The 24,427-nt window shown below is 38.5% G+C and overlaps 3 protein-coding genes across 10 annotated transcripts in view; 1 reads left to right on the top strand and 2 right to left on the bottom strand.

The window, feature by feature from the left end:
* Positions 1-24,427, bottom strand: part of LOC118281012 (adenosine 5'-monophosphoramidase HINT3) — a 125,322-nt gene that overhangs the window by 39,501 nt on the left and 61,394 nt on the right. Inside the window, exon 4 of one of the 3 annotated variants that reach the window (XR_007706273.1) lies at positions 16,305-16,391. The exons of the other annotated variants lie outside the window; for them this stretch is intronic. The gene's annotated coding sequence lies outside the window, so the exon portion shown is untranslated. Of the gene's footprint in view, positions 1-16,304; positions 16,392-24,427 lie in introns of those variants that run through there. 3 annotated transcript variants of the gene reach the window in all.
* Positions 1-24,427, bottom strand: part of LOC118281157 (alpha-1,6-mannosyl-glycoprotein 2-beta-N-acetylglucosaminyltransferase) — a 70,216-nt gene that overhangs the window by 2,833 nt on the left and 42,956 nt on the right. For 4 of the 6 annotated variants that reach the window (XM_050700551.1, XM_050700550.1, XM_050700549.1 and 1 more), the window contains 8 exons: positions 24,328-24,426; positions 23,484-23,623; positions 12,177-12,320; positions 10,085-10,182; positions 8,489-8,634; positions 7,589-7,749; positions 5,527-5,658; positions 715-932 (listed from right to left, as the gene is read on the bottom strand). In XM_050700551.1, the coding sequence (XP_050556508.1) occupies positions 715-932; positions 5,527-5,658; positions 7,589-7,749; positions 8,489-8,634; positions 10,085-10,182; positions 12,177-12,320; positions 23,484-23,623; positions 24,328-24,426 (1,138 nt within the window). The remainder of the gene's footprint in view (positions 1-714; positions 933-5,526; positions 5,659-7,588; positions 7,750-8,488; positions 8,635-10,084; positions 10,183-12,176; positions 12,321-23,483; positions 23,624-24,327; position 24,427) is intronic. The other 2 variants (XM_050700553.1, XM_035601648.2) reach the window with 1 other exon arrangement.
* On the top strand, positions 16,589-22,528 carry LOC118281158 (uncharacterized). Its single transcript, XM_050700576.1, has 8 exons — positions 16,589-16,746; positions 17,546-17,679; positions 18,460-18,607; positions 19,283-19,384; positions 20,114-20,265; positions 20,743-20,814; positions 21,350-21,467; positions 22,002-22,528. Exons 1-8 carry the CDS (start codon positions 16,714-16,716, stop codon positions 22,257-22,259), a joined length of 1,017 nt encoding a protein of 338 aa, XP_050556533.1. The 5' UTR covers positions 16,589-16,713; the 3' UTR covers positions 22,260-22,528.

Below are 24,427 nucleotides of genomic sequence, written 5' to 3' on the forward strand. Positions count from 1 at the left end.
GCTACATCTAAATTTATAGACAAAAAAATATGGGGGTTGAACCCCTAATTGAAAATATTGGAAAATAGTGATCGGTAAAAATAATTCACGAATGATTTTTTTTCACCAAATCACACTTTAAATTATCAAATATATAAAAAAAATTAATGAATTAGTTAGCCAAGGTTATTAGCTACCGTTTGTTTTTTTTTTTGTTTCTACGACGCATACAACCTTTGATATCAAAAAAAGTAAAAAAAATATTAAAATAGCCATAATTTTTAGGGAGAGGGGATTCGACCCCTTCGACCCCCGACTTTTGTCAATAAAATTAGATGTAGTACTCAGCCTTAACGGGTTAGAAGTCTCACCCCTATCACATTGTATAGTGTTTCTTCAAAACGATAAGTATGGGAGAGCCATGCTTCGGCACGAACGGGCCTGCTCGACCTGAGTGATAACACGGCCTCACAGAAAACCGACGTGAAACAACGCTTCCACTGTACTGCGTTGAGTGAAGTTACCGGAGATCCAATTACCCCTTTCCCCAATCTTCCCAATCCCCGATTCCCCAACAACCCTTAAGTTCCCTTAAAACCCCAAAAAGGCAAAAGCAAAAGGAACGCACTTGTAACGCCTGTAGTGTTTTAAGTGTCCATGGGCGGCGGCGATTGCTTACCATCAGGAATCTGCTCAAAAATTTAATACACTAAAAAAATATAAAAAAATACCAACCATTCACCAATATGAAACACTCGCGGCCCTTTACACACAATAACTTTAAATTTCTCCCTCCCTGGCATGTTCTGGGACAAATGTAATAAAGAATAATCCCAGTTATAGTCATCGTACGCACAAAACTGACTCTGTTGTTTCATTATATGATTCCAAACTGTCCTGTTAAACGCGAACCCCATGTTATGCATGCTCGAATGCCATGGCGTTATTTCTACCTGAAAACAACAACAAAAAAAACATAAAGTACAAATTAATAAAAAAAATTGGTAGAATTTTCGAGTTATTAAGTGGCAACATTATTTATAATTGGTAGAATTTTTGAGTTATTAACTGGCAACATTATTTATACAACTGTCAGATTTTGGCGGGAAGTTTTGACAGTTGACAGTTGGTAAACGTCAATTGTTTTTTTTATTAACATTATCATTAAATATTATTAAATAAGTAACATATCATTAAATATAATACAAAAATAATACATTCTACATACTAAACATGCTTTTAACAAGCTAAGCGGTACAATAATATAATAACATAGCATTTTACAAACAGATTATATGTAGAAAAAAGAATGCATTTCTAAAATCCCAATAAAATATATTTAAGAAATACAAAGTACCTATTATGAGATATTTAAATTGATATAAAACCAGTCTTAATTTGGGTGTTACCACACCAATCGAGCGATAGTCGATCAATGATGGTAGAATGGATTAGTCGACGTCGATCGATACCATTCTACCATCGATCGATTGGTTCTATAGACGATTGATCGATTGGTGTGGTAACACCTTCTATCGTACAGAAGACAGAATATAAGCTTCATGCTGTATCCTTAGTACGAGTTCGACGTTCTGATTGGCAGGCTCAAATAAACCAACCATTCAGAACGCCGAACGCGCTCTTGTTTCGATTACTTTAAATATTTAACATGCTTATCAAGCTAAAGCGAATAAATTGATTTATAGCTCAGATCAGTTAAGAATCATATTAAAAAAGTAAAAAGTAAAGTTAGTTCATAAATGAGTTATAGAATAGGTATACTTATGAGTTATATAATAAATGAGGTATAAAATGGATACAGAAATCTGCTAAATTCAAATGCATGCGATTGATACGCCGAATACTATAATAGAAAACCAATGACAGTCCAATAAATAAAAATGAATCGTCAAAATGTATGTACGCGCCAATCTTCGGAACTACTGGTTTAAATTGAATAATTTTCTTTGGGTTGGATAGCTCATTTATTGAGGAAAGTTTTGGCGATAAAACATTACACTGCGATCAATAGGAGGCGAGCAGAGCGGATGAAACCGCGCGGAATAGGTAGTTAATAATAAAGAAGATCGACACTTTACTGCGTTTAGCTCTGTGTACCCTTAGTACGAGTTTGCTTTATGTTTAAAGTAATCGAAACGAGACCGCGTTCGGCGCTCTGATTGGTTAGTTTATTCGAACCGGCCAATCAGACCGCCGAACGCAGTATCGTTTGATTTTCGTTAAACGTAAAACAAACTCGTACTAAACCCTGGCCAAGACCAACTAAAGAATTAAAAGTTATTAAAATCCCATAGACCATGTACTAACTAACTACATTTACCTACTAGAAAATATTAAAAAAGAAAAACTAATAGTAACTACTGATCAAATTACTAAATACTAGTAACTACTACTGACTAGTTGACTAAATAATCTTTGTATAGGGTGACCGGTAATTAGTGAACGATATTTAAACACGTGATTGTATTCATGATTACAAACAACTTTCACAAAAAGCAAAAATTTTTGTTGTTGTACAAGAAAATTTATTTGGGAAAGTTGTTTGTAATCATGAGTACAATCACGTGTTTAAATATCGTTCACTAATTACCAGTCACCCTATATATGTATAACTTAACTTTCACGCCTTATAATTTCTAAATATACCAATATAGGTTCGTACAATGTATAATATATTGTATATAAAACGTATAATATTACAGTTATATATTATACATATACTTAGCGCATGCACCCTTTACCAGTAAAGCTAGATATAATATATGCTATTTACAAAATTACATAAAATAATAAAACTAACGACACAATATAAAAAAAAACGTCACAATCGAAATAACCTCTATACCACCCAAATATCGAACCTGATACCTTCTCTAAACAAGACAAAACTCAATAAGTCTTTGAGCCAATTTAATTATTATGTTTTTCGGTTTACTCACGTAACTGTTTGACGAGGAACTCGACTAGTTTCAAGCCATGCTAGAGCAAGCCGAACAGCACTGACTAGTAATTAGTGAACGATATTTAAACACGTGATTGTACTCATGATTACAAACAACTTTCCCGAAGAAACTTTCTTTGTATACTCATTAGTTTTATTTTTATCATAATAACAAAATTTCATTGTTATTATGATAAAAATAAAACGAATGCATGCGCGCGTAAAGCTGAATACCTACTGGTCTTCCGATAACGCGGGCGCGGACGCCTCGCTGCGAAACACGCACGCGCGATGTTTTGTTGTTTTGTTATTGTGATAAGATAAAACTAATGAGTATACAAAAACGTTTCTTCGGGAAAGTTGTTTGTAATCATGAGTACAATCACGTGTTTAAATATCGTTCACTAATTACCAGTCACCCTATATTATTTAAACCCAACCTTTAGACAGCATATTTATAATTATAAATATAATTGTAATAAAGCTTGCATGCTTTTAATACAAAATTCATCCATTATGCTTTAGCAATATACAAAGCTCATGGTAAGGAAGATGATTCATAATAAAAAAACTAAATAAACATGGTAAATTAATTATTATGTTATCGGCTTACTCACGTAACTGTTTGACGAGGGACTCGACTAGTTTCAAGCCATGCTAGAGGCTCATTCATTTAGTAGCAGTGCGACAATCGCCGCGCCGTGTGTCGCGGAATGCTGCTCATGAATATGAGTCTCTAGCACGGCTTGAAACTAGTCGAGTTCCTCGTCAAACAACGTTACGTGAGTAAGTCGATAACATAATAATTGATTTAGTATGTCTCACGAAAGTTATAATAAAATAAAAATGGTACAGTTGATTCGTTAATTCAATCTTTCGATAATTCGAACCTCTCTATAATAGGGATGATGACGGGGTATGAAAATTAAAAATCTATTTAGTCCGTCAGTTAGGTAATGAAAAAATATTAGACACGTATGTTTTTATTTTGTCATATAAGATACTTGCGTAAAACGATGACAAATTTTTATTTTAATGTCCGTCTTGTAGATTATTTAAAACATTAGACACGTATTTTTTATTTTCTTACGGAAACAAATACTTTCGAAGATATATCGATTTGAAATATCGCGTGACGTCACTTCTAGGTACATTTTATACGTAGAAATGACGTATTTGCTCCCACTCCTAAACTTTGATTCGTTTTATCTAAGTATTGTTATCTTATAAAAATAAAAAAAAATACGTGTCTAATATTTTTTCACTACCTAACTGACGGACTAAATAGATTTTTAATTTTCATACCCCGTCAATGTCAAAACTGCACAATTTTAAGCTTGGCCATCACACTAGCTCTTGGCATTGCTCAAAAGATTTTTGAGTCTTTGACTGCCAATAGAAAACTGTTGAAGGCAAATCCTCCGCTAACGTCGGTCACCGGTGACCACCGCGGCGTTCAATGTGTTAACAAAATTTAGTATGAACCATCCTCTTTACACTACATACATAATTAAATTATACAGAATTCAAACCTACCTATTTTACTTTTCTAAACCCATTTAACCTCTGAAGAGGACAGAGGTGCACATTCCTTAATAATTTACAGCCGCATTCAGAGACATTTGATGATTACTTAAACTATGTATTCCTAATTGAAAACAAACTAAACAATTAAGTAACTATTAACCAAAACCCAGTCCTTAGCAATTGTTTTCGGAACAAAATCGTTGCTAAGGAATAGTTTAAATAATCCTTAAATCTCTGTGAATAGTACGGCGGTTAGTATACAATGTGATAGGGGCGAGACTTCTAACCCGTTAAGGCTGAGTTCTACACCTAATTTTATCGACAAAAGTCGGGGGTCGAAGTGGTCGAATCCCCTCCCCTAAAAGTTATGGCTATTTTAATATTTTTTTTACTTTTTTTGATATCAAAGGTTGTATGCGTCGTAGAAATAAAAAAAAACGACAAACGGTAGCTAATAACCTTGGCTAACTAATTCATTACTTTTTTCATATGTTTGATAATGTTTTGGAGAGAAAAAAAATCATTTGTGAATTATTTTTACCGAAAAAATCACTATTTTTCAATATTTTCAATTAGGGGTTCAACCCCCCATATTATTTTTTTTGTCGATAAAATTAGATGTAGTACTCAGCCTTAACGGGTTAGAAGTCCCACCACTATCACATTGTATAGGATGACTGGTAATTAGTGAACGATATTTAAACACGTGATTGTACTCATGATTACAAACAACTTTCCCGAATAAACTTTTCGTATACTCACTAGTTTTATTTTTATCACAATAACAAAACAACAAGCACGCGCTCGTTTTTCCAAAATATCTACTAGTCTTCCGGTAACGCAGACGCCTCGCTGCTAACAGCTGATCATGCAAAAGCACGCGTGCGCGATATTTTATCATTTTGTTATTGCAATAAAAAAAAACTAACGACTATACAAACACCATTTCTTCGGGAAAGTTGTTTGTAATCATGAGTACAATCACGTGTTTAAATATCGTTCACTAATTTACCTAACACCTTATATGTGTATATGTTCTATAAATTATGTATATAAACCTTTTGCGTGGCCGTGTAGAGATGGGGATATACTTGGAAGTTCCATGTCGGGTTGTTTTCATGTTTCTTTCTTCGCTCTTCATTCGCTAGCTTAACTTGTTGTATGTAGTTGAGATTCATATTCTTCTTTCGCTATAGGTAGGTATATAATTAACCATTTTTTGTATATAAAAAGAACAATGATATAAAGTTTTTAAACTGATATGGTTACTGACACTATTATTAGAACTTGAGACAGGATATTTAGGTTGGAATACAGTGGTACAATAGGTTAGTTTCCTACTAGTCAAATTCAATACTTTTTTCGAAACGTCAAAAACGATATTTTCTATGAATTTGTATGAAATAGTGCGTTATGGACGTCATTAGATTTTTACGTCAAATAGCAGACTTATTTCTAGTAATATCGTAAATTAAATAGTACATCAAATCTATAAAGGAAAGTGTGATTAGTTTTGAATACTTTATTGTATTGAAAAGTCGAAATAATTTATTTTTGATCGAGGAAAACCCGCAAAACTGTCAAGAAAGAAGAAAGTTCGCTAGCCGAGCGGACACAGTGAGTTTTCTTTGTCGAGAAGTGAATCGAGTTACAAGTGATACAAGTGACAATGGTAGCGGTGTCAGCAAAAAACTAACTAGAAAGAGGGTAGACCGATTTGTCTGCTCATAAATATCCACCTGCATATACTCCAGTTCATCCGTGATCATGGCGCTTGCAACAGTACCGAAATATCGGAAACTCATAAATAAACATGGTAAATATCCCGTCTCAAGTTCTAATGATAAAAAAACAACGATTTAAAAACATATAAAAAATATATTGGAATTGTCTCCTGTTTATTTTTTGTTTAAATGGGACAAGCCCGCCACAGTCTCTCAAAACCGCTGCAACTCCTGTACACCAGGATCTACAGTAGATACAACCATGAAAACACCGGAACATTGAAGTCCGGCGCGTCCCAGGGACATGAATGACTGTCTTGGATCCCGCAACGAAATAAATCAGAAGATGTTATTAGAGGAGAAGAAATAGAAAACGATAGTTTCCACTTCCCTCGGTGAATTTAATGCAGGAGACAGAACGACTTAACTATTTAAGGTAAGCGTCCACAGGCCCGCATCGTACGCATCGCACGCAACGGATTTTAGTTTGTCTTGTATAGAAACTCATACAACTGCGTCCACTAATCCGCATCGTACGGACCGCATCATCGGCAATGCGTACTGATGACGTCATACGGAATGCCGATGCCAAAAATCCGAGTGAAAGTGGGATCGGCAATCCGATTGCTGATACTCGCGTCGGCAATCCGAACGCTGTCGATACAGTGGACGCAGTCTGAAAAATTAATCTGTTTGATGCGATCCGTCCGATGCGTGGACGCTTACCATAAATACAGTATGTTAACTAACAGAGGTCGTTCCTTTAAACTCGTTAATCTATATCATAAATAAATAAAAATAAAAATATCAGCATAGAAATATAAGCAATAAATTGCAACGTTGTCTTCCTTCAACTACGCGTGCACAGAGTGTTTCTTTTACGTATCGATTTAAAATATTTAGTGAATATTAAAAAAATAATTTTTTTTTTTAATGGTAATATTTTTATTAACATGAATGGATGCTATACTATTGGGGATTAACAGAAACGCCCTCTGTTAGGCAGTTGTCCCACCAACGGCGAGAAAACGACTAACTATCGGCTATTTTCTCGCTCAAGAAACGTACAATAGATATACTTTCCGTGTAAACAAAAGAGATGCATATACAAACAGTTGATCGCTGACTGTTCACACTGCCGGCGAGCACTCGCTTCACTAGTTAAACATCGGAAATAAATCTTAAATATCGGAACTACGCACTCGCTCCCTAACTCGCTAACTCGTTTCTAGTTCTAGCTTTACTCGTTACTCGTTAATCGTTGCCGGTGAGACAAGTGCCTTAGTTAGCATACTGTATAACTAATCCTAGCTTAGTCCTTCCTTCAAATTTATGAGAAACTGGTGAAATCGGGCATTATCGGTTTCAAAATCCAAAATTAGGATATAGAACTCACCTTATCTCCATTCACATGATATTGGTAGGTCTTTAGATAAGTGCCTAAAGACAACATCTCACATTGCGGGCAACTTTTATCAGCGGTCGACTTCAGAAGATTTAGTATGTGCAAGAAATCTTCTGCTACGTAGTGGTCCTCTTCTAAGAAGAGAACGTAACCTGAAGAAGAGAAGAAGAGTGTTTGGTAAGCTTTAAAGAGAAGTAGACAAAATCAATTATTATGTTATCGGCTTACTCACGTAACTGTTGGACGAGGAACTCGACTAGTTTCAAGCCATGCCACTCACACAACGCTTTCGTTGTGTGAGTGAGTTTACCGGAGACCCGATTACCCCCTTCCCAGTCTTCCTAATCCCCGACAATTCTTAAATTCCTATACCCAAAAAGTTGGCAACGCACTTGTAACTCTTCTGGTGTTTCAAGTGTCTATGGGCAGTGGCGATTGCTTACCATCAGGTAATGTGTATGCTCGTTTACCAGCGTATACCATAAAAAAGAACTCATATTCATGAGCAGCATTCCGCGACACACGACGCGGCGACTGTCGCGCTGCTACTGGCGATTCGAGCTACGCGCCCATTGCGTCCTCTGCCTGGAATCGCGCGTACTCGTTGGGTTCGATTCTCGGGTCGACGCAAAAAAGGTGTTACATACCGCGCTCACTGTGTCACACGCCAGACCCGCAACATTGTAGGCTGACGCAGATTGTCGCGGAATGCTGCTCATGAATATGAGCCTCTAGCATGGCTTGAAACTAGTCGAGTTCCTCATCAAACAGTTACGTGAGTAAGCCGATAACATAATAATTAATTTAGTATGTCTCACGAAAGTTACAATAATTTTTTTCGATTGTTTCGCCTCAAAAAGAAGCTTCTAACATTTTAGAAGGCCCACGTACCTGTATGCCCGGCAGTGCATTGCAGCTGATTGAAGATCCTATTGGCTTTCCACCACCAGTGGTGCTTCGTTTGAGTATACTTTGCCTCCCTGTAGTGTCCGTGTAGGTCCGGGTATAAGGCGTTGTTACATTCTAGTTTTACAGCCCTGCAAATGTATAGAAAGGTGTATTAATATACAGGGTTATTTATAAAACACCGCTGGCCTCTCAGGACTATATTACTGGCATCATAGACAGCAACTTTTGTTCTACGACTTTTTACAAAACATGAAACATTTACCAAAAACAAACCTTCAATATTTCGTTGTCCTATCTAAGACATTTCAACTTTGTTTTTGCTGTACCTACATACCTACATACAGTTCATGCGCCCCCGCCGCCCTTACCCCGCTCCCCTCGCTATTGTCTTCTTTTGCTTCGCATACACTTCGTAACATTTAGAGAGTTGAATTTAAATATTTTTATTTTTGTGTGTTAATCTGATGAATTAAAATATGATGAATTTTTAAAAGTCATAGAACGAAAGTTGTTGATTATGATGTTAGTAACGTAGTCCTGAGAGGTTACCGGTGTTTTACAAATAACCCTGTTTAGCATACGTTAAAAAAGGCCGGCAATAAACGTGTAACGCCTCTGGTGTTGAGGATGTTAATGGGCGGCGCTGATTGCTTAATAACGGGTCATCCGTCTGCTCGTTTACGTCCTATTTCATATTACATGTAGCATTTTTTTTTATCTTATGATCGTGGGTAAATGATAATTTACCTGATGGTAAGCAATCAGCGCCGTCAATGGACACTCATACCAGAGGAGTATATTTTCATAATTTTTTTAAATGTTACATTTAGGATTTTCTATTTCTATTTAGGATATTCACATTAGGATTTTCTCCTGTATCGAGGGTGCGTTTGCAAACATACAAGTTCACATACACATGACACCCAGACCAATAACAATTTGTGGATCACACAAAGAGTTGCTCCGTGCGGGAATCGAACTCGCTACCCGTCGCGTGGCAGCCAGTTGCCTGACCACCGCACCAACCGTGCAGTCAAATTAAAAGTCAAATCATCAGCCTATCAGTGGTTACTGCTGACCAAAGGCCTCTTCTCGCATGGAGGTTTGAATATTAATCACCTCGCTTGCTCAATGCGGGTTGGCAATTTCAAAACTTTAATCAGAAATGAAATCCAGGTTTCCTTGCGATGTTTTCTTTCACCGTTTGTCAGTGATGTCTAAATAATCTTAGAAAGTACATAGATAAAGGTAAGCGTCCACAGGCCCGCATCGTACGCATCGGACGGATCGCATCAAACGGATTAATTTTTCAGACTGCGTCCACTGTATCAGCAGCGTTCGGATTGCCGACGCGAGTATCAGCAATCGGATTGCCGATCCCACTTTCACTCGGATTTTTGGCATCAGCATTCCGTATGACGTCATCAGTACGCATCGCATGTAGGCATTGCTGATGATGCGGTGCGTACGATGCAGATCAGTGGACGCAGTTGTATGAGTTTCTATACAAGACAAACTAAAATCCGTTGCGTGCGATGCTTACGATGCGGGCCTGTGGACCTTAAATAGATTACTTACTGTTCAAATTTAGTGTCCCTGGGACAGTCGTTGGGATCCATTCCCGGAAACTCATGTGGGTGGGTCTGGATGGAATATGGGTAGAATATTTGCATCACCTGCAAATTGGGAAATAGAACCTCATTTTATACAAATTCATACTTACATAGTCTAGTGTATAATTAACGAGTGTCGTATTAAACGAGAATACGGCTTGATCTTATTATAGGCCCCGTCATGGCCCGAAATTAGTCGAGCATCCTCGAATAACGCAGATACGCTATCTAGTCGTAAGTGTTATTTTATTTCGCGATACTTATTTAACTAAAAATCACGGTTTGCCCACGTACATTAATGGAGAAAAGCTCTACTAGTTTCGAGTCACAGAGGGACTCTTCATTATGAGCAGCGTGAACAGGGGCCTTAGTCTGCTATTACAATTGTGTCAGAATGGAAGATCATTGAGCAGTGCGAGAGGGACGGAGCTATACAACCTACATAGCTCCGTCCCTCTTGCACTGCTCAATTACCTTGAGCTTCCTTATGAGGCCCACAGTAAGAGACCACGTGTCAGTTCTATAAGTCTTCGCAGATAAAACGTATCTATACTATTAATATTATTATACTACGAGTTTACGTTAATTATTTTACGTGAACACTTCACCGATGTTTTCTACTCCATATAATATAATCTCCATACAATCCTTGCAATCAGCTCCAACATCAGTAATCGCCACACAAACCTGACCTCGATAAGATTCACACCACACCTTCACTCCATATGCTAATCACACCAGTCGTCACAGTTCAATTGTTCCCCGATGCGCCTGCGCAAGTCCTTGCCCTCTAATTACTTTCCCGAAGTGATTTTCATAAAGTCCTGTTATGTGGACCATTGTTTTAACTTATGAGAATTGTGAATACGTAATTCTGTTTTGTTTACATGGCTTGGGAATGAAAGAATTATATTTACAATAGCTTCCACCCGCGACTGCGTCCACGCGGATGTCGGTCTCGCGTGGAAGTTTTATTTCTCAATTTTGAGTAACTCTGACAATGACATCTTATAAATATCTATTGGACCCAAATACGGCGAGGCCCATAATTATTAAGGAGATCCCTCTATTGAGCTACTGCTGTTGAGCTCGCGTTCTGTAGAATATAACTGAATATTAAAGCTTTTTTGACAGTCAGACAAAAAAAAATTAATCACATATTTGGATTTGGTATCGATCCAGTCACACCCCCTGCTATTTATTCTTTCAATATTTTCAATGTACAGAATTGACCCTTCTACATATTTATTATAATATGAATGAATGAATGAGAGTGTTATAAACGTAAGAGTAGACAAATATAATCAGAAAGCTCCGAACAGCTAAGCTATCGGGAGTTATACGTGTTATTGTGAGTCAACCATAAGAGATAGACATTTGCTGTCGTGGAATATTTTTTAAACAATTTTAAGGAGAACATTTCCGTCATACATGATTTCTATGTAGCTTTAACCATTAAGGCTGCACACGCGACGGAAGCTTAAAAAATGGAGTAAGTTCTCCTGTTTTCCCAACATTTCCCTTCACTGCTCTGCTCCTATTGATCGTAGCGTGATGAAAAGTATACTATAACCTGCCCAGGAGTATGAAGAACAATTGTACCAAGTTTTGTTGAAATCTGTCGAGTGGTTTTTGTTTCTATAAAGAACATACAGACAGACAGACAGACAGACAGACAGACAGACAGACAGACAGACAGACAAAAATTTTTCTGATTGCATTTTTGGCGTCAGTATCGATCACTAATCACCCGCTGATAGTTATTTTGGAAATATATTTCATGTACAGAATTGACCTCTCTACAGATTTATTATAAGTATAGATATAGATTTACTATTATTAATATTATAAAGCTGAAGAGTTTGTTTGTTTGAACGCGCTAATCTCCGAAACTACTGGTCCGATTTGAATAATTCTTTTTGTGTTGGATAGTGCATTTATCAAGGAAGGCTATAGGCTATAAATCACGCTATGACCAATAGCAGCCAAGCAGAGCGGGTGAAACCGCGCGGAAGTAGCTATTGGTAATAGACTTTCACCTTGACATTTCTGCTTACCTTAGTAAAATCAATGCTCCTAACTAAATTATTAATTTCTTCATCGTAGTAGTCGTGTGAGAATATCAGCAGAGTCCTGTCGATCTCCTTCGCCTGAGCTAGCGACACGATCAGGTGCCGTAGGTACGTCAGTCTGGTGTGTACCTGGAATCAATAAAAAAAAAAAAACTATGTAATTATATTATTACTATTTCTGCCCGCGACTTTGGCCGCGGAAAATTTAAGGAATTAGGGTTTTAATACCCCTAACATTTAGGGGGGTGAAAAATAGATGTTGGCACATTCTCATGGATACCGGATAAGCACAAAAAATTCATCAAAATTGGTTAAGCTGTTTCGGAGGAGTACGGCAACGAAAACTGTGACACGAGAATTTTATATATTAGATTTGACTACTAGCTTATGCCAGCGAGCTTCAGTAGGTTCCTATTTCTGATTGGGCGGGAGGAAACGTCCGGGTGTCATCACTGCGAGGACCGCCCGGAGGACACGGTGGAACATACGGTGGCGGTGTGCCCTGCATGGGCTGAGCACCGCCGTGTCCTCAGGGATGTGGTCGGCGACGGCGACCTCTCGCGTCCGGCATTGGTTATTGGTCATGCTAGCTAGACACTCCTGACGTCGGGGATCGCGCATCGATCTCCAGCTACCGTAGGTACGGGTCTGCGGACGGCAAGCAAGAGTAGGTCGACGCCCGACAAGAACGGGACCCCACGTGCGCCTCAAAGAGCCATCAGACTACCACAGATGGGGCCCAGTAGGCCTGATGCCTGATCAAGAGCTGCGGACTACCTAGCGGGTTTACCGGGGCTCCGGCTAGAAAAGCAGGAGTAAGAACGGGGTGGTATTTAGTCAGTAAGAGTCTGACACTCCCTCTCGCCTCGCCCAAGGCGGGAGAGGTCATTGGATGAATTTCCCCTCTTAAAAAAAATGCCAGCGGCTTTCAAGTGAACCGTCTGCTCGTTTTCCACAAAAAGCATGACTTATGTAGGGCAGACATCAATACAATCTGAATAAAACAGATAAAAACATTCAAAATCTATTTAAAATTCGACACACACCAACCTCAAAACACAGTATTCAATAGGGAAGATGCAATATTTTTATTTATGTTTTCATTGTAAAGCATTCCATGTAGAATAGACCACAAGTATATTAAAAATTAAAAAAAACCCTAATTTATTGCAAAAATGCGTATTGAAACTGACAGTTTAAATTTTCGCGCGGAAACGGACCTATAGTTCCGATGACGTCATACCTGTTTGTCGATGTCTTTCACTGTTCACTGTTTGTTACCGTCGCTGGCTTTTTTCAAAATTTCCTCTATTTTCAAGATATATTTTGATAAAACTAAAAATGGACATCCCATCAACATCTGGTTATTACAACAACAGCACCAAAAAAGCCGCATTGACTCATGTTTCGTGCCATTGTGTCCATCAACTTCAACCAAATTTCCTAATAAATTGTTTTTAACTAGGCCTTCTGATCCCAAACTGAGAAAAAGTGGTTCCAAGCTGAAAATGTATAGACATTTTACCACCTGGAGCATGTATCATGGCAGACAGAGGCTTCAAGCACATTTGCACAAGCAATTTCAGTTGATAAGACCACCTAGTGTTAGCAACACTAAGAAAAGTTCAAGAGGTGATATACTAAGGTCAAAGAAAATTGCAAGCCTGCGAATTCATATTGAAAGAGTGATCAGAAGACTGCGTGAGTTTGCTTTTTGAAGCCACATGCCTGTGTTTATTATTTCCTAATTCCCCATTTAGACTATAGTATAATCATTTGTTGTGCGCTTGTCAATTTGCAATCACCTTTAATTAAAATTGAATAAAAAAAGTATTTAAAAAACAAAGTTTTATTTAAAATATCTACAAAATGGTTACAGAAAAAACATGTAATTAATATCTTTTAATTTTGGAAACACAGCATCTATCCAGAATTTCTTTGCAGCATTCATAACTTCATTTATAAAAGCATTGTATCGGTTTTGTAAATGATTTTCTAGAAGCACATATAGATAATTTTGTCTTTTTCCAATAACATATTATGGACGTTATCGGAGGCTCCTCAGATCTTCTGTGTAACCATAGCAATAGTGCAGCAGCATGCTTACACCCACCTGGAAATAGATTTTAGTCAAAATTATCCATGCTACAGATTAACTATTTAAAATAACCTGAAATGTTTACCTTCAGAAGCCGCACAATCTTCGCATTGGCAGGACTGAACCAAGCTTTGCGTTTCATTTATAATGGCTGTAACACGATAATCTTCTTTACGTATTTTATGCTCCGGCGTAACTCGACTTTTTACTATACATAATTCTCCATCTCTTTTGATTTGAACATAGCCGATTGCGTTATCGCCATATTATTTCTACACTCGAAAACTCCGCACTTTCATTAAAAAAGTTACAACCATGTCTACGCTAACTTTTGGTAGATTCCTAGAATCTGCTTTGATAAACCCAGCTTCCATTTTTAGCCGATAAATGCAAAATAATTTTCGCTTAAAATGTTCACAACTCAAAGTTGTCAATAGTTGACATAGCAGGAGAGACGTCACTAAACACTGATTGGTGTTTTGAAATACGTTTCTTTACATGTAACTTTTTATTCATAATTTATGATAAAAATCAACAATAAATAAAATGAAAACCTTGCTGTGACCCTTCTTTTATTCTTTTTTAGCATTTTAATAACAAAATTTTCATAAATATTATTTTTGCATCTTCCCTATTGAACAATATAAAAACTTATGAAAAAGAAGGTTTCAATTTAAATGCCAAAACTATTTTACCACGACACAGACGTTTAAAAAAAGTAAAACTGAAAGTCAATATGAAATGGTTCACCAGAGGTTCAAAAAAAGTAAAACGTCAAAATGAAATGACAGTTATGTATCTACCTACTGTCAGTGTATTATAAAATGATCACACTTAAGCCTCGTTTACACTAGGAACATTTGTTGAGCAACATGTGTCGCCGGCGACATCGGGCAATGTCGGGCAACGTCGCTGCGACATTGTTGAAACTGTTCCTTGTCGCACAGTCGGCGAAGATTAGTTATTGAGTGTGCACGGATTATATATAATATTTATTTGTTTTTTTTTTTAAAGCCTTGCCTCACATTAGGATTTTCTCCTGTGTCGTGGGTGCATTTCGACACCAGCAATTTATACTACGCTAACTCGAAATTTGGAAAAAACTTTTTTATGCCAAATTGCTTAAAATGTGTGTTTACATACGTCATAAAAAAATTGAGAAGAAATATGCAAAAATAAGAAAGTTACAAATCTTATAAAACGCTAAGTAAAGGTACTTTTTGAAATCACTCGATTTATATTACGCCAACTATTATTAGCGGAGTGTGCGCGAGGATCACTTTGGTCAAAGTCCGTGCAATACTGCACTAACTCATAGTTAGCGTAGTTTTGTGCGTTCGTGTGTATACTTGTTCGTTTGTAAAATGAACGACTTAGCGACTTTTACATAGTAAATACTTATGTGTTAACGTATTAATTAGTTTATTAATGGTACGTTGACTATTCTTTTTATAAGTAAGTACATGTTCTTTATAAAAATATTGAAATAAGCATCAGATGATTGATCATGCACTACGAACTCCCGTACTACACTACGCTAACATAAGTTAGACGTGTATAAGATGTAACAATTTTTTGATGAATTACGTTTATATACGGCTAACTTGCGCTAAATCAAAAAATAGAAATAATTAAGGAAATATAAATATGAGATATTACAATGAATAAATTAAATATTAAGCATACCAAATTTCAAAAAAGTATCTTAATTAATGTAAAAGTTATCACGTTTTTCCCTTTAAACGCCTCTACTGTAAAGTACGCTTTTTGAGTTAGCGTAGTATAAATTGCTGGTGTCGATTTGCAAACATACAATTTCACATACACGTGACACCCAGACCCGAAACAACAATTTGTGGATCACACAAAAATTTGCTTGCGGGAATCGAACTCGCTACACGTTGGCGCGGCAGCGAGTTGCCCAGCCTCCTCCGTGCAGTCAAACCGCATCGCACGCATCGTAAGCATTCTGTATGACGTCATCAGTACGCATTGCCGATAAAGCGGTCCGTTCCGTACGATGCGGATCAGTGGACGCAGTTGTATGAGTTTCTATACAAGACAAACTAAAATCCGTTGCGTGCGATGCGTACGATGCGGGCCTGTGGACGCAGTTGTATGAGTTTCTATACAAGACAAACTAAAATCCGTTGCGTGCGATGCGCTGGCTTGTAAACGCGTCCCTCAAATGTGCCTTCTCAGTCTATTCGAATTAAATAATTTCGACTTTGACTTAGACGAGACATCGGGCGATGTAGGGCGACATCGCCCGATGTCATCAGGAACACATGTCGCTCGACAAATGTTGCAAGTGTGGACGAGGCTTTATTATAACTCTTTGATCGATCAGTCGAGGCGTGACAACGTTTTATTTTATTTGTTATTAATTATTATAATTTGGTTCCTTCTCAAAATTAAATCACCATGTTCGTGGATGAAGAAAGCGACGAAGATTCTGTATGATACATTTTAATAATACATTATTATTTAAGATTCGTGGCGGCAGGCCCAAAAGGAGATGGCGGGACGAACTCAACAGCTATGACAAGGATTGGCCGCAGAAAGCTTTAAACAGAGAGGAGTGGAAGGAAGGTAGGGAGGCCTTTGCCCTGCAGTGGGACGATCATGGCTGAAATCTAAATCTAATTATTATTTATACATTTTACGTCCATCCACAAGGTGGACAGATGACCTGATTAAGGTCGCTTCCAACCGGCCTATCTGGAAGTCATTGGGGGAGGCCTATGTTCAGTCTTATGGCTGATATAATGATGACATATTTAACGTGTGAGAGAGCCATGTTTCGGCATGAATGGGCCGGCTCGACCGGAGTGATGCCACGGCGTAACAGACAACCGACGTGACACAACGCTTGCGTTGTGTGAGTGAGGTTACCGGAGGCCCAATTACCAATTATCTCAATGTTTTATTACCCAACGCAAACGATCAGACCTATCACTTGATGGTTAGCGATCACCGTCGCCCATGAACACCAGAGCATCACAGGTGCATTGCCGGTCTTTTAAAAAGGAGTATGCTCTTTGGCTCGTTTCTCGAAGGTTTGAAGGTCGTGTCGGTTCGGAACTACTGCTGAAGACAGCTCATTCCACAATTCCCCAATAACCCTTAAATTCGTAACCCCTATAAGGCCGGCAACGCACTTATACCGCTTCGGGTGTCAATGTGCGACGGTGATTGCTTACCATCAGATGATCCAATCTGCTCGTTTTCCCCCTTATACCATACTTGTTTACAGATACGCATAAAACATGTAGAGGAAGCCCCAAAAAGGCGTCCCAAGAAGATTAAGATACCTCGCCGGGCACCTTCCATAGTAGTAGAGCCGCCCAGGGTCATGGTGATGACGGCTGGTATCAAGCCGAAACCGATGTAAGTCCACCATCATTCCATAGAAGACGTTCACTGTTAAACCAAGGGTGCTTTTCTACCAGAGATGTGCTATGTAGGTGTGGTACGAAGTTTTTAATAGCTAAGCTGTGTTACCACTGATTCTAAGCTATGTATGCTATGAAGATGTGCCGCCGCAAAGTAACTGTGCGAGGATGATGCGCCATTCATATCACGCATCTTTCCATATAAAAAAGTCAGTGTTCCGGTGTTTGCATGGTTGTATCTACTGTAGATCCTGGTGCACAGGAGTTGCAGCGGTACGGGAGGTTGTGGCTGGCTTGTCCCATTATAAAAACATTTATTTTATTATCATTAGAACTAAAAACGGGATATTTACCATGTTTATTAGTTTTTTCGACTTTGTGTAATGTCAGTGGTCGCTTCGTGTCATCGACAGTCCCTAGTCTATGGTATAATTTACTATTTTTCTATTTGATCTTGGGGATTGTCGATGAACATGAGGTGATTATTGGTTATTAGTATTTATTTTTTCTATTATAACATCGGGCCAGTGCTGAAAATCAGCTCGAGTTATTGCGCTCGGGTCGCGGCATTTAAGCTAAGTACTGGCCTTTTTGCACCATGACTTTTATGTTTTTTATCATATTAATTTTTATGTTTATTGTTTTTTTTTTTATATGGTGCAAATAAACTGTTTTTCTTTCTTCTTTCGAGTTTCCGCCGCCGGCACTGTTAAATATTCCGTTTTAAGTTCTAATGATAGTGCTAGTGACCATATCAGTTTATGTTATTTTACAGTAAACTGAACAAGTGTTTAGTGTCCCCCCCTACTCTATACGAGCTGACCGCTGCTATAGTGGATAAGCTGGACTATCCAGACCCCTTCCAATGGACGGAAATAACGGTCGCCCAGTGGATGGAAGACATTGGCTTTCCACAATACAGGGTATTTTAAACTTTAGTTTTATGGTGATAAGGCATAAATTCTATTGGTTTTTAATACTGGTATTTTAGGACAAACACAAAACAAACATATATTCGAAGCCAACTACTACAAAGACTTGGTCTTATCATAACAAATACCAATAAATATCGATTTTTTTATAGTGCTAATTCCTACAAAGTTATTAGCATCAGACATTTACTAAAATATAAATAAAATTATTGGTAAATTACATTTTTTTTGAGCAACCTGTTTAAAAATAGCCAGCTTTGGACAATCTCCTTTAAGGAAGAAAATTTGTAAAATTATTCGAGTTAATAATAGCTTTTTGAAGTTAAATCTGCCTGAAAATATGACATAACATCGTGGTGGCCCAGAGATTTAAGACGTCCGCTTCTTTTACATGAGAGTGAGGGTTCGAGACCTACCTATGACAAGTAACAATGAGATTTTTCCGACTTATATGTATCTAAGATTATTTAGACACCACTGAATAAATGGTGAAGGACAATATCATGAGGAAACCTGGGCTTATAGTTTCTAATTATGAGTTTAAAATCGCCAACCCGCATTGAGCAAGCGTGGTGATTAATGCTCAAACCTTCTCCGTGTGAGGAGAGGCCTTTGTTCAGCAGTGGCCACTTAATAGGCTGTTGATCTTAAAATATTAAATTACAGGAATGTATACTAGATAATCTGATTAATGGAAGACGCCTGCTCCGTTTCGAGGACCCATCGCAGCTGCCGAAGATAAATATCCGTGACTTTGAAGATATCAAAGTAAGGAATAGTTCTTCATACATGTGACAGTCCACTGCTGGACTATGAACCTCCTCTATATACGGTGACTGGTAATTAGTGAACGATATTTAAACACGTGATTGTACTCATGATTACAAACAACTTTCCCGAAGAAACATTTTTTGTATACTCATTAGTTTTGTTTTTATTGCAATAATACACAGTATCACAGTTCCAAATACCAACAGCTGATCATACAAAAGCACGCACGCGTGAAATTTAGTTGTAGTTTTGTTATTGTGATAAAAATAAAACTAATGAGTACAATCGGATGTTTAAATATCTTTAATTAATTACCAGTCACCCTATATAAGAGGTTTTTGCAATAATCTTTTAGCTGTCTCGAGATCGCTATTTAAAAGGCTCAAGTTTATCAAAGAGCCCTTTACCCGAACTTTGAGGCTTAGCACGAGTTTGTTTTACATTTCGATTAATTTAAACGTAAAACAAACTAACAAGGCACTCACTACTAACAGATCACCTGATGGTAATTAACGCTATCTATGCACAACCGCAACACCATAGGGCCCAGCGCCCAGCGCACACCAAAGGAGGTGCGGTGAAATTAAAAGAATAAATCAATTTTTTAATAAACTGTATTGAGTGTAGAAGAGCCATGCCTTACGATTATTTTAAACCTAAAGCAAACTCGTATCTACTAAGAGCCATCGTTCAGCACTTTATCTGACTAAAAATCTCCTTTTTCAGGTAATAACAGCAGCTATAAGGAAACTCTTTGCAACCGACTATGTCCTGTTCAAGCGGAGTATCGGCCTACCTATAAGGAAGCCAGGCACCCATTGTACCTGGTTCAAATCCCTGACAGGACCAGTTTGGGGGGTGCGACAGAATTATACCAGGTAAGCAGATACTACAACAGGCAATTTGAGGGAGGCCTGTGTTCAGCAGTGGACGTCTTGTGGAAATCTCGGGCCTTGAAGTCAACAAGGTCATTTCCCTTTAGGAAACATCCTCTGGCAAATAATTCCACTCCTCCTTTTATGAGGGGGGAAAATCATCCAAAGACTTCTCCCGTCTTGGGCGAGGCGAGAAAGAGTGTCAGACTAACTGACTAAAAACCATGCCGTTTCTATTCCTGATATTCGATCCGGAGCCCCGGTAAGCCCGCTAGGTAGTCGGCAGCTCCGGTTCAGGCATTTGCTACGGCTGGGCGTGAGGAGGTTCGTTCTCTCACGCGCCCCGCCTCCTCGTTTGCTAGCATGACTGATACGGCGGCCCAATCCCCTCGCTCCCGCACCATGGCCTGAACCAATGATTCTACTCCTGATGTATATTAGTTTTGTTTCTTTTAAAACAAAATGTATTTTTTCTTGCAGGAGCGACATACTTCGTTGGATGAAGATTTTAATGCCGAAACCAGTTTATAGGGATCACTGGGATTTAGTTTGGTAATCATTTAACATACTATAGTTTTCATCAACATCTCCGATCAAATTTTAAGGAACCTTTTTTTATGAAACACGTAAACGAGCAGACGCATCACACTTAAAACACCAGAGGCGTTACAAGAGTGTTGCCTTTTAGGGATCAGGAATTAAAGGGTCGGTAAACGAGCAGACGAATCACCTGATGGTAAGCAATCGCCGCCCATGGACATTTGAAACACCAAAGGTGTTACAAGTTCGTTGCCGGCTTTTTGGGGGTTAGGAATTTAAGGGTTGTTGTTAGGGAATCGGGGATAGGGAAGATTGGGTAACGGGAATTGGGCTTCCGGTAACCTCACTCACACAACGAAACACAACGCAAGCGTTGTTTCACGTCGGTTTTCAGTGAGGCCGTGGTATCACTCCGGTCGAGCCGGCCCATTCGTGCCGAAACATGGCTCTCCCACACTTTTTTGTCAATATATCAACTCTATAATGTATTGGTTTAAGCTGTAAAATAATGCATGTGTTTTTACTAAATAAATAATTATTTCCTCAGGTATCAGAAACCAGATTTCCCGAAAACATTGCTGGCGAGGATACGGAAATTTGAGAGGGAACCGCTGTATGGCATCCCGATCTATGCACCGCCCCAAGACTTCTGCTATGAATACCAGGTACGAAAAGAAGGGGTAGGCAGAGGTGCACATAACGGCACGTAATGCCAAAGTCAAAGTCAAAATTATATATTTCAAATAGATTAATTATTATGTTATCGGCTTACTCACGTACTGTTTTGACGAGGAACTCGACTAGTTTCAAGCCATGCTAGAGGCTCATATTCATGAGCAGCATTCCGCGACACACGACGCGGCGATTGTCGCGCTGCTACTGGACTAGGAAGTCACTTTTGAACGTCAAAGTAAATATAATAATATTAATAACATCTGTCTGTCGGTCAGTCTTTTAGTTGGTCTATTTGCTCGTTCCAAAGTGTAGATTCCTATGGAGAAGAACGAGCAAGAAACTCCATAGGCCGCTATACAATGTACACGCACTTTCCATGCACAAGCCATGCTAGAGGCTCATATTCCTGAGCAACATTCCGCGACACACGACGCGGCGATTGTCGCGCTGCTACGATGAATATGAGCCTCTACTTGAGAAAGCCGATAACATAATAATTAATCCACTCTATCTTGGAATTACAGATGCCTAGAAAATTCCGTATTCAAGTGAACATTCCAGAAGAGGCACAAATGATCTGGATGGAGCACCGCCCAGGATCCCCGTCAAGAAAGGATCAGAAGACGGAAGAAGAAAAGACGAAAGTAGACAAGAAGAAACTAAAGAAGCACAAGAAGAAAGAATCTCGTCTGATGCCAAAGAAGATTAATCTTGAAGGTCTCAGTGGAAAGGATCTGATTTTAGCCAGACGGCTGATGCCGAAGAAGAAATTTTTAGTTTAATATATTTTTTTTACAATCTTTTAATTTAATAAGTCGGGTTTTCCTTCCTGACGCTATAACTCCAGAACGCACGAACCGATTTCCACGGTTTTGTATTCGTTGGAATGGTCTTGGGCTCCGTGAGGTTTATAGCAAAGAAAATTCAGGAAAAATCAAGAGAAAAGCAGGAAAACAGGGAAAATCATTGGTGGCGAAACGGAGTTCGCCGAGTTTGCTAGTCTATAATATAAACATAAGTCGGGTTTTCCTTCCTGACGCTATAACTCCAGAATGCACGAACTGATTTGCATAGTTTTGCATTCGTTAAAAAGGTCTCGTGAGGTTTATAGCAAAGAAAATTCAGGATAAAAGGCGAAACGGAGTTCGCCGAGTTTGCTAATCTATAATATAAATAAGTCCGATTTTCCTTGCTGACGCTATAACTCCAGAACACACGAACCGATTTCCACGGTTTTGCATTCGTTGGAAAGGTCTCGGGCTCCGTGAGAAGAAAATTCAGGAAAAAATCAAGAGAAAAGCAGGAAAACAGTTGCCAAATATACTAATTGATTGGTGACGTCACTGGCCACGTCTCCTGGCGACTTCGTGTTTTATAGATCTTTAACTGCAATTACGCCTCTAGTAGCCCGAAATACTAAATATACAAATACGTTACGTCTTAAATTTCATTCGTTTTAGCATTGGATCACCAAATATCACGATTTTGGCATGTCTATTTTGGTTCATCTACATTAATTAATCTTTTAATGTATGTATGTTTGTCATTATGAAAATGTAAGATAATCAAAATATGGGTTATCTAGCATCTGAATTTTTCAGCAATTAAAATATAACTCAAAATAGAATTCATTGTTTTTTTTATATGTAGTTTAAGCCGGTAAACGAGATCGGAGACGGATCAACTGATGGTAAGCAATTGCCGCTGTCCATGGACATCCGAAACCCCATACGTTAGGCCATGGGGCCCATCGATTGCCGGTAGGGGTTCTCTGCACCAGAGATGTACTATATAGCCATATAAAAAACATAGCTTAGCTGAGTCCGTTTCCACCAGTGCTAATCTATGTGTACCAATGATTATGATTGGTGGAAGCCAAATGCATCTACAGCAATCTAGCATATCACATCTCTCCTAGAAAATTGGAAAAGCATCCTGATGATAGAAGCGACCGAATCGAGACCTTTTATTTCTTTTAAAAAATATTTTTAATTGACGTCACTTACTTGTATAGCAATAATAACAGTGTCGTTCTGGACTGCTCCAAATATGTCCTCATTGTATATTGTCTGCGCGTCATTGTATCTCTTGATGGCTTGCTTTATTTCTGTTATATTCTTCACTGCGATGCGGTCTGTTGTGTTTCCTGAAATATTTGAGAAGAGAATTAGATTATGGAGAAAGTAAGTGCCTAAGTTTCCCGCACCCTCGTACCCACGAGTGAGACGGGACTCCGGGATGGGTTTTACTCAGTAAGAGTCTGACAGTTCCTTTCGTCCCCCCCAGGCGAGAGGGCTCCATGAGTATTTCCCACCTTGGGGTCAAAAAAAGTGAGTAAGTGCCTAAGATCCACAGGTGGGGTCCAGTAGGGCAGACGCCTATCCGGAGCTGCGGATTACCTAGCGGGTTTACCGGGGCTCCGGCTCAAAAAAGCAGGAGTAGGAACGGGATGGTTTTTAGTCAGGAAGGGTCTAACATTCCCTCTCGCGTCGCTCAAGGCGGGAAAAGTCATTGGATGATTCCCCCCCCCCCGCAAAAAAGAAACGGACGGAAGATGAGGATTTCGAGGGGATGTTTGTAAGTTTTTGAGGCTTAATGTTAAAAAAAGGCAAATTATGAATTGATAGGCAGCGGTTCAGATGTGATCATTAAAAATCTTATGCCAATTTTAAGCCTAATCATACTTAAAACCAATCAATGAATAAAGAAGTTTTTTAAGGAGTACCTCAGGGCATGACTCTGGGACCAACGCACAAAATTAACTCTTATCTCCTCAAGAATAAGGTCTAATTTCTTTTAAACTGTTTCAACTTATATGTAAAAATGAATAAGTAGTGAATTTATACTAACCTGAATTATTTCTTGGATGTACTGTCAAATACTTATGAAGCTCAGGCGGCACCAATGCTAATACTTGCTCAGATGTGTCATTAGCATTCATCAGCTCCTC

The sequence above is a fragment of the Spodoptera frugiperda genome, chromosome 19 (genome assembly GCF_023101765.2).
Source record: "Spodoptera frugiperda isolate SF20-4 chromosome 19, AGI-APGP_CSIRO_Sfru_2.0, whole genome shotgun sequence".
Classification (NCBI taxonomy): Eukaryota; Metazoa; Arthropoda; class Insecta; order Lepidoptera; family Noctuidae; genus Spodoptera; species Spodoptera frugiperda.

Coding starts and splice junctions, on each gene's coding strand:
- LOC118281158 (XM_050700576.1), top strand. CDS start 16,714: ATGTTCGTGGATGAAGAAAGCGACGAAGATTCT. Junction 18,608..19,282: donor TTGGCTTTCCACAATACAGG/GTATTTTAAACT, acceptor ATTAAATTACAG/GAATGTATACTAGATAATCT. Junction 20,815..21,349: donor GATCACTGGGATTTAGTTTG/GTAATCATTTAA, acceptor TTATTTCCTCAG/GTATCAGAAACCAGATTTCC.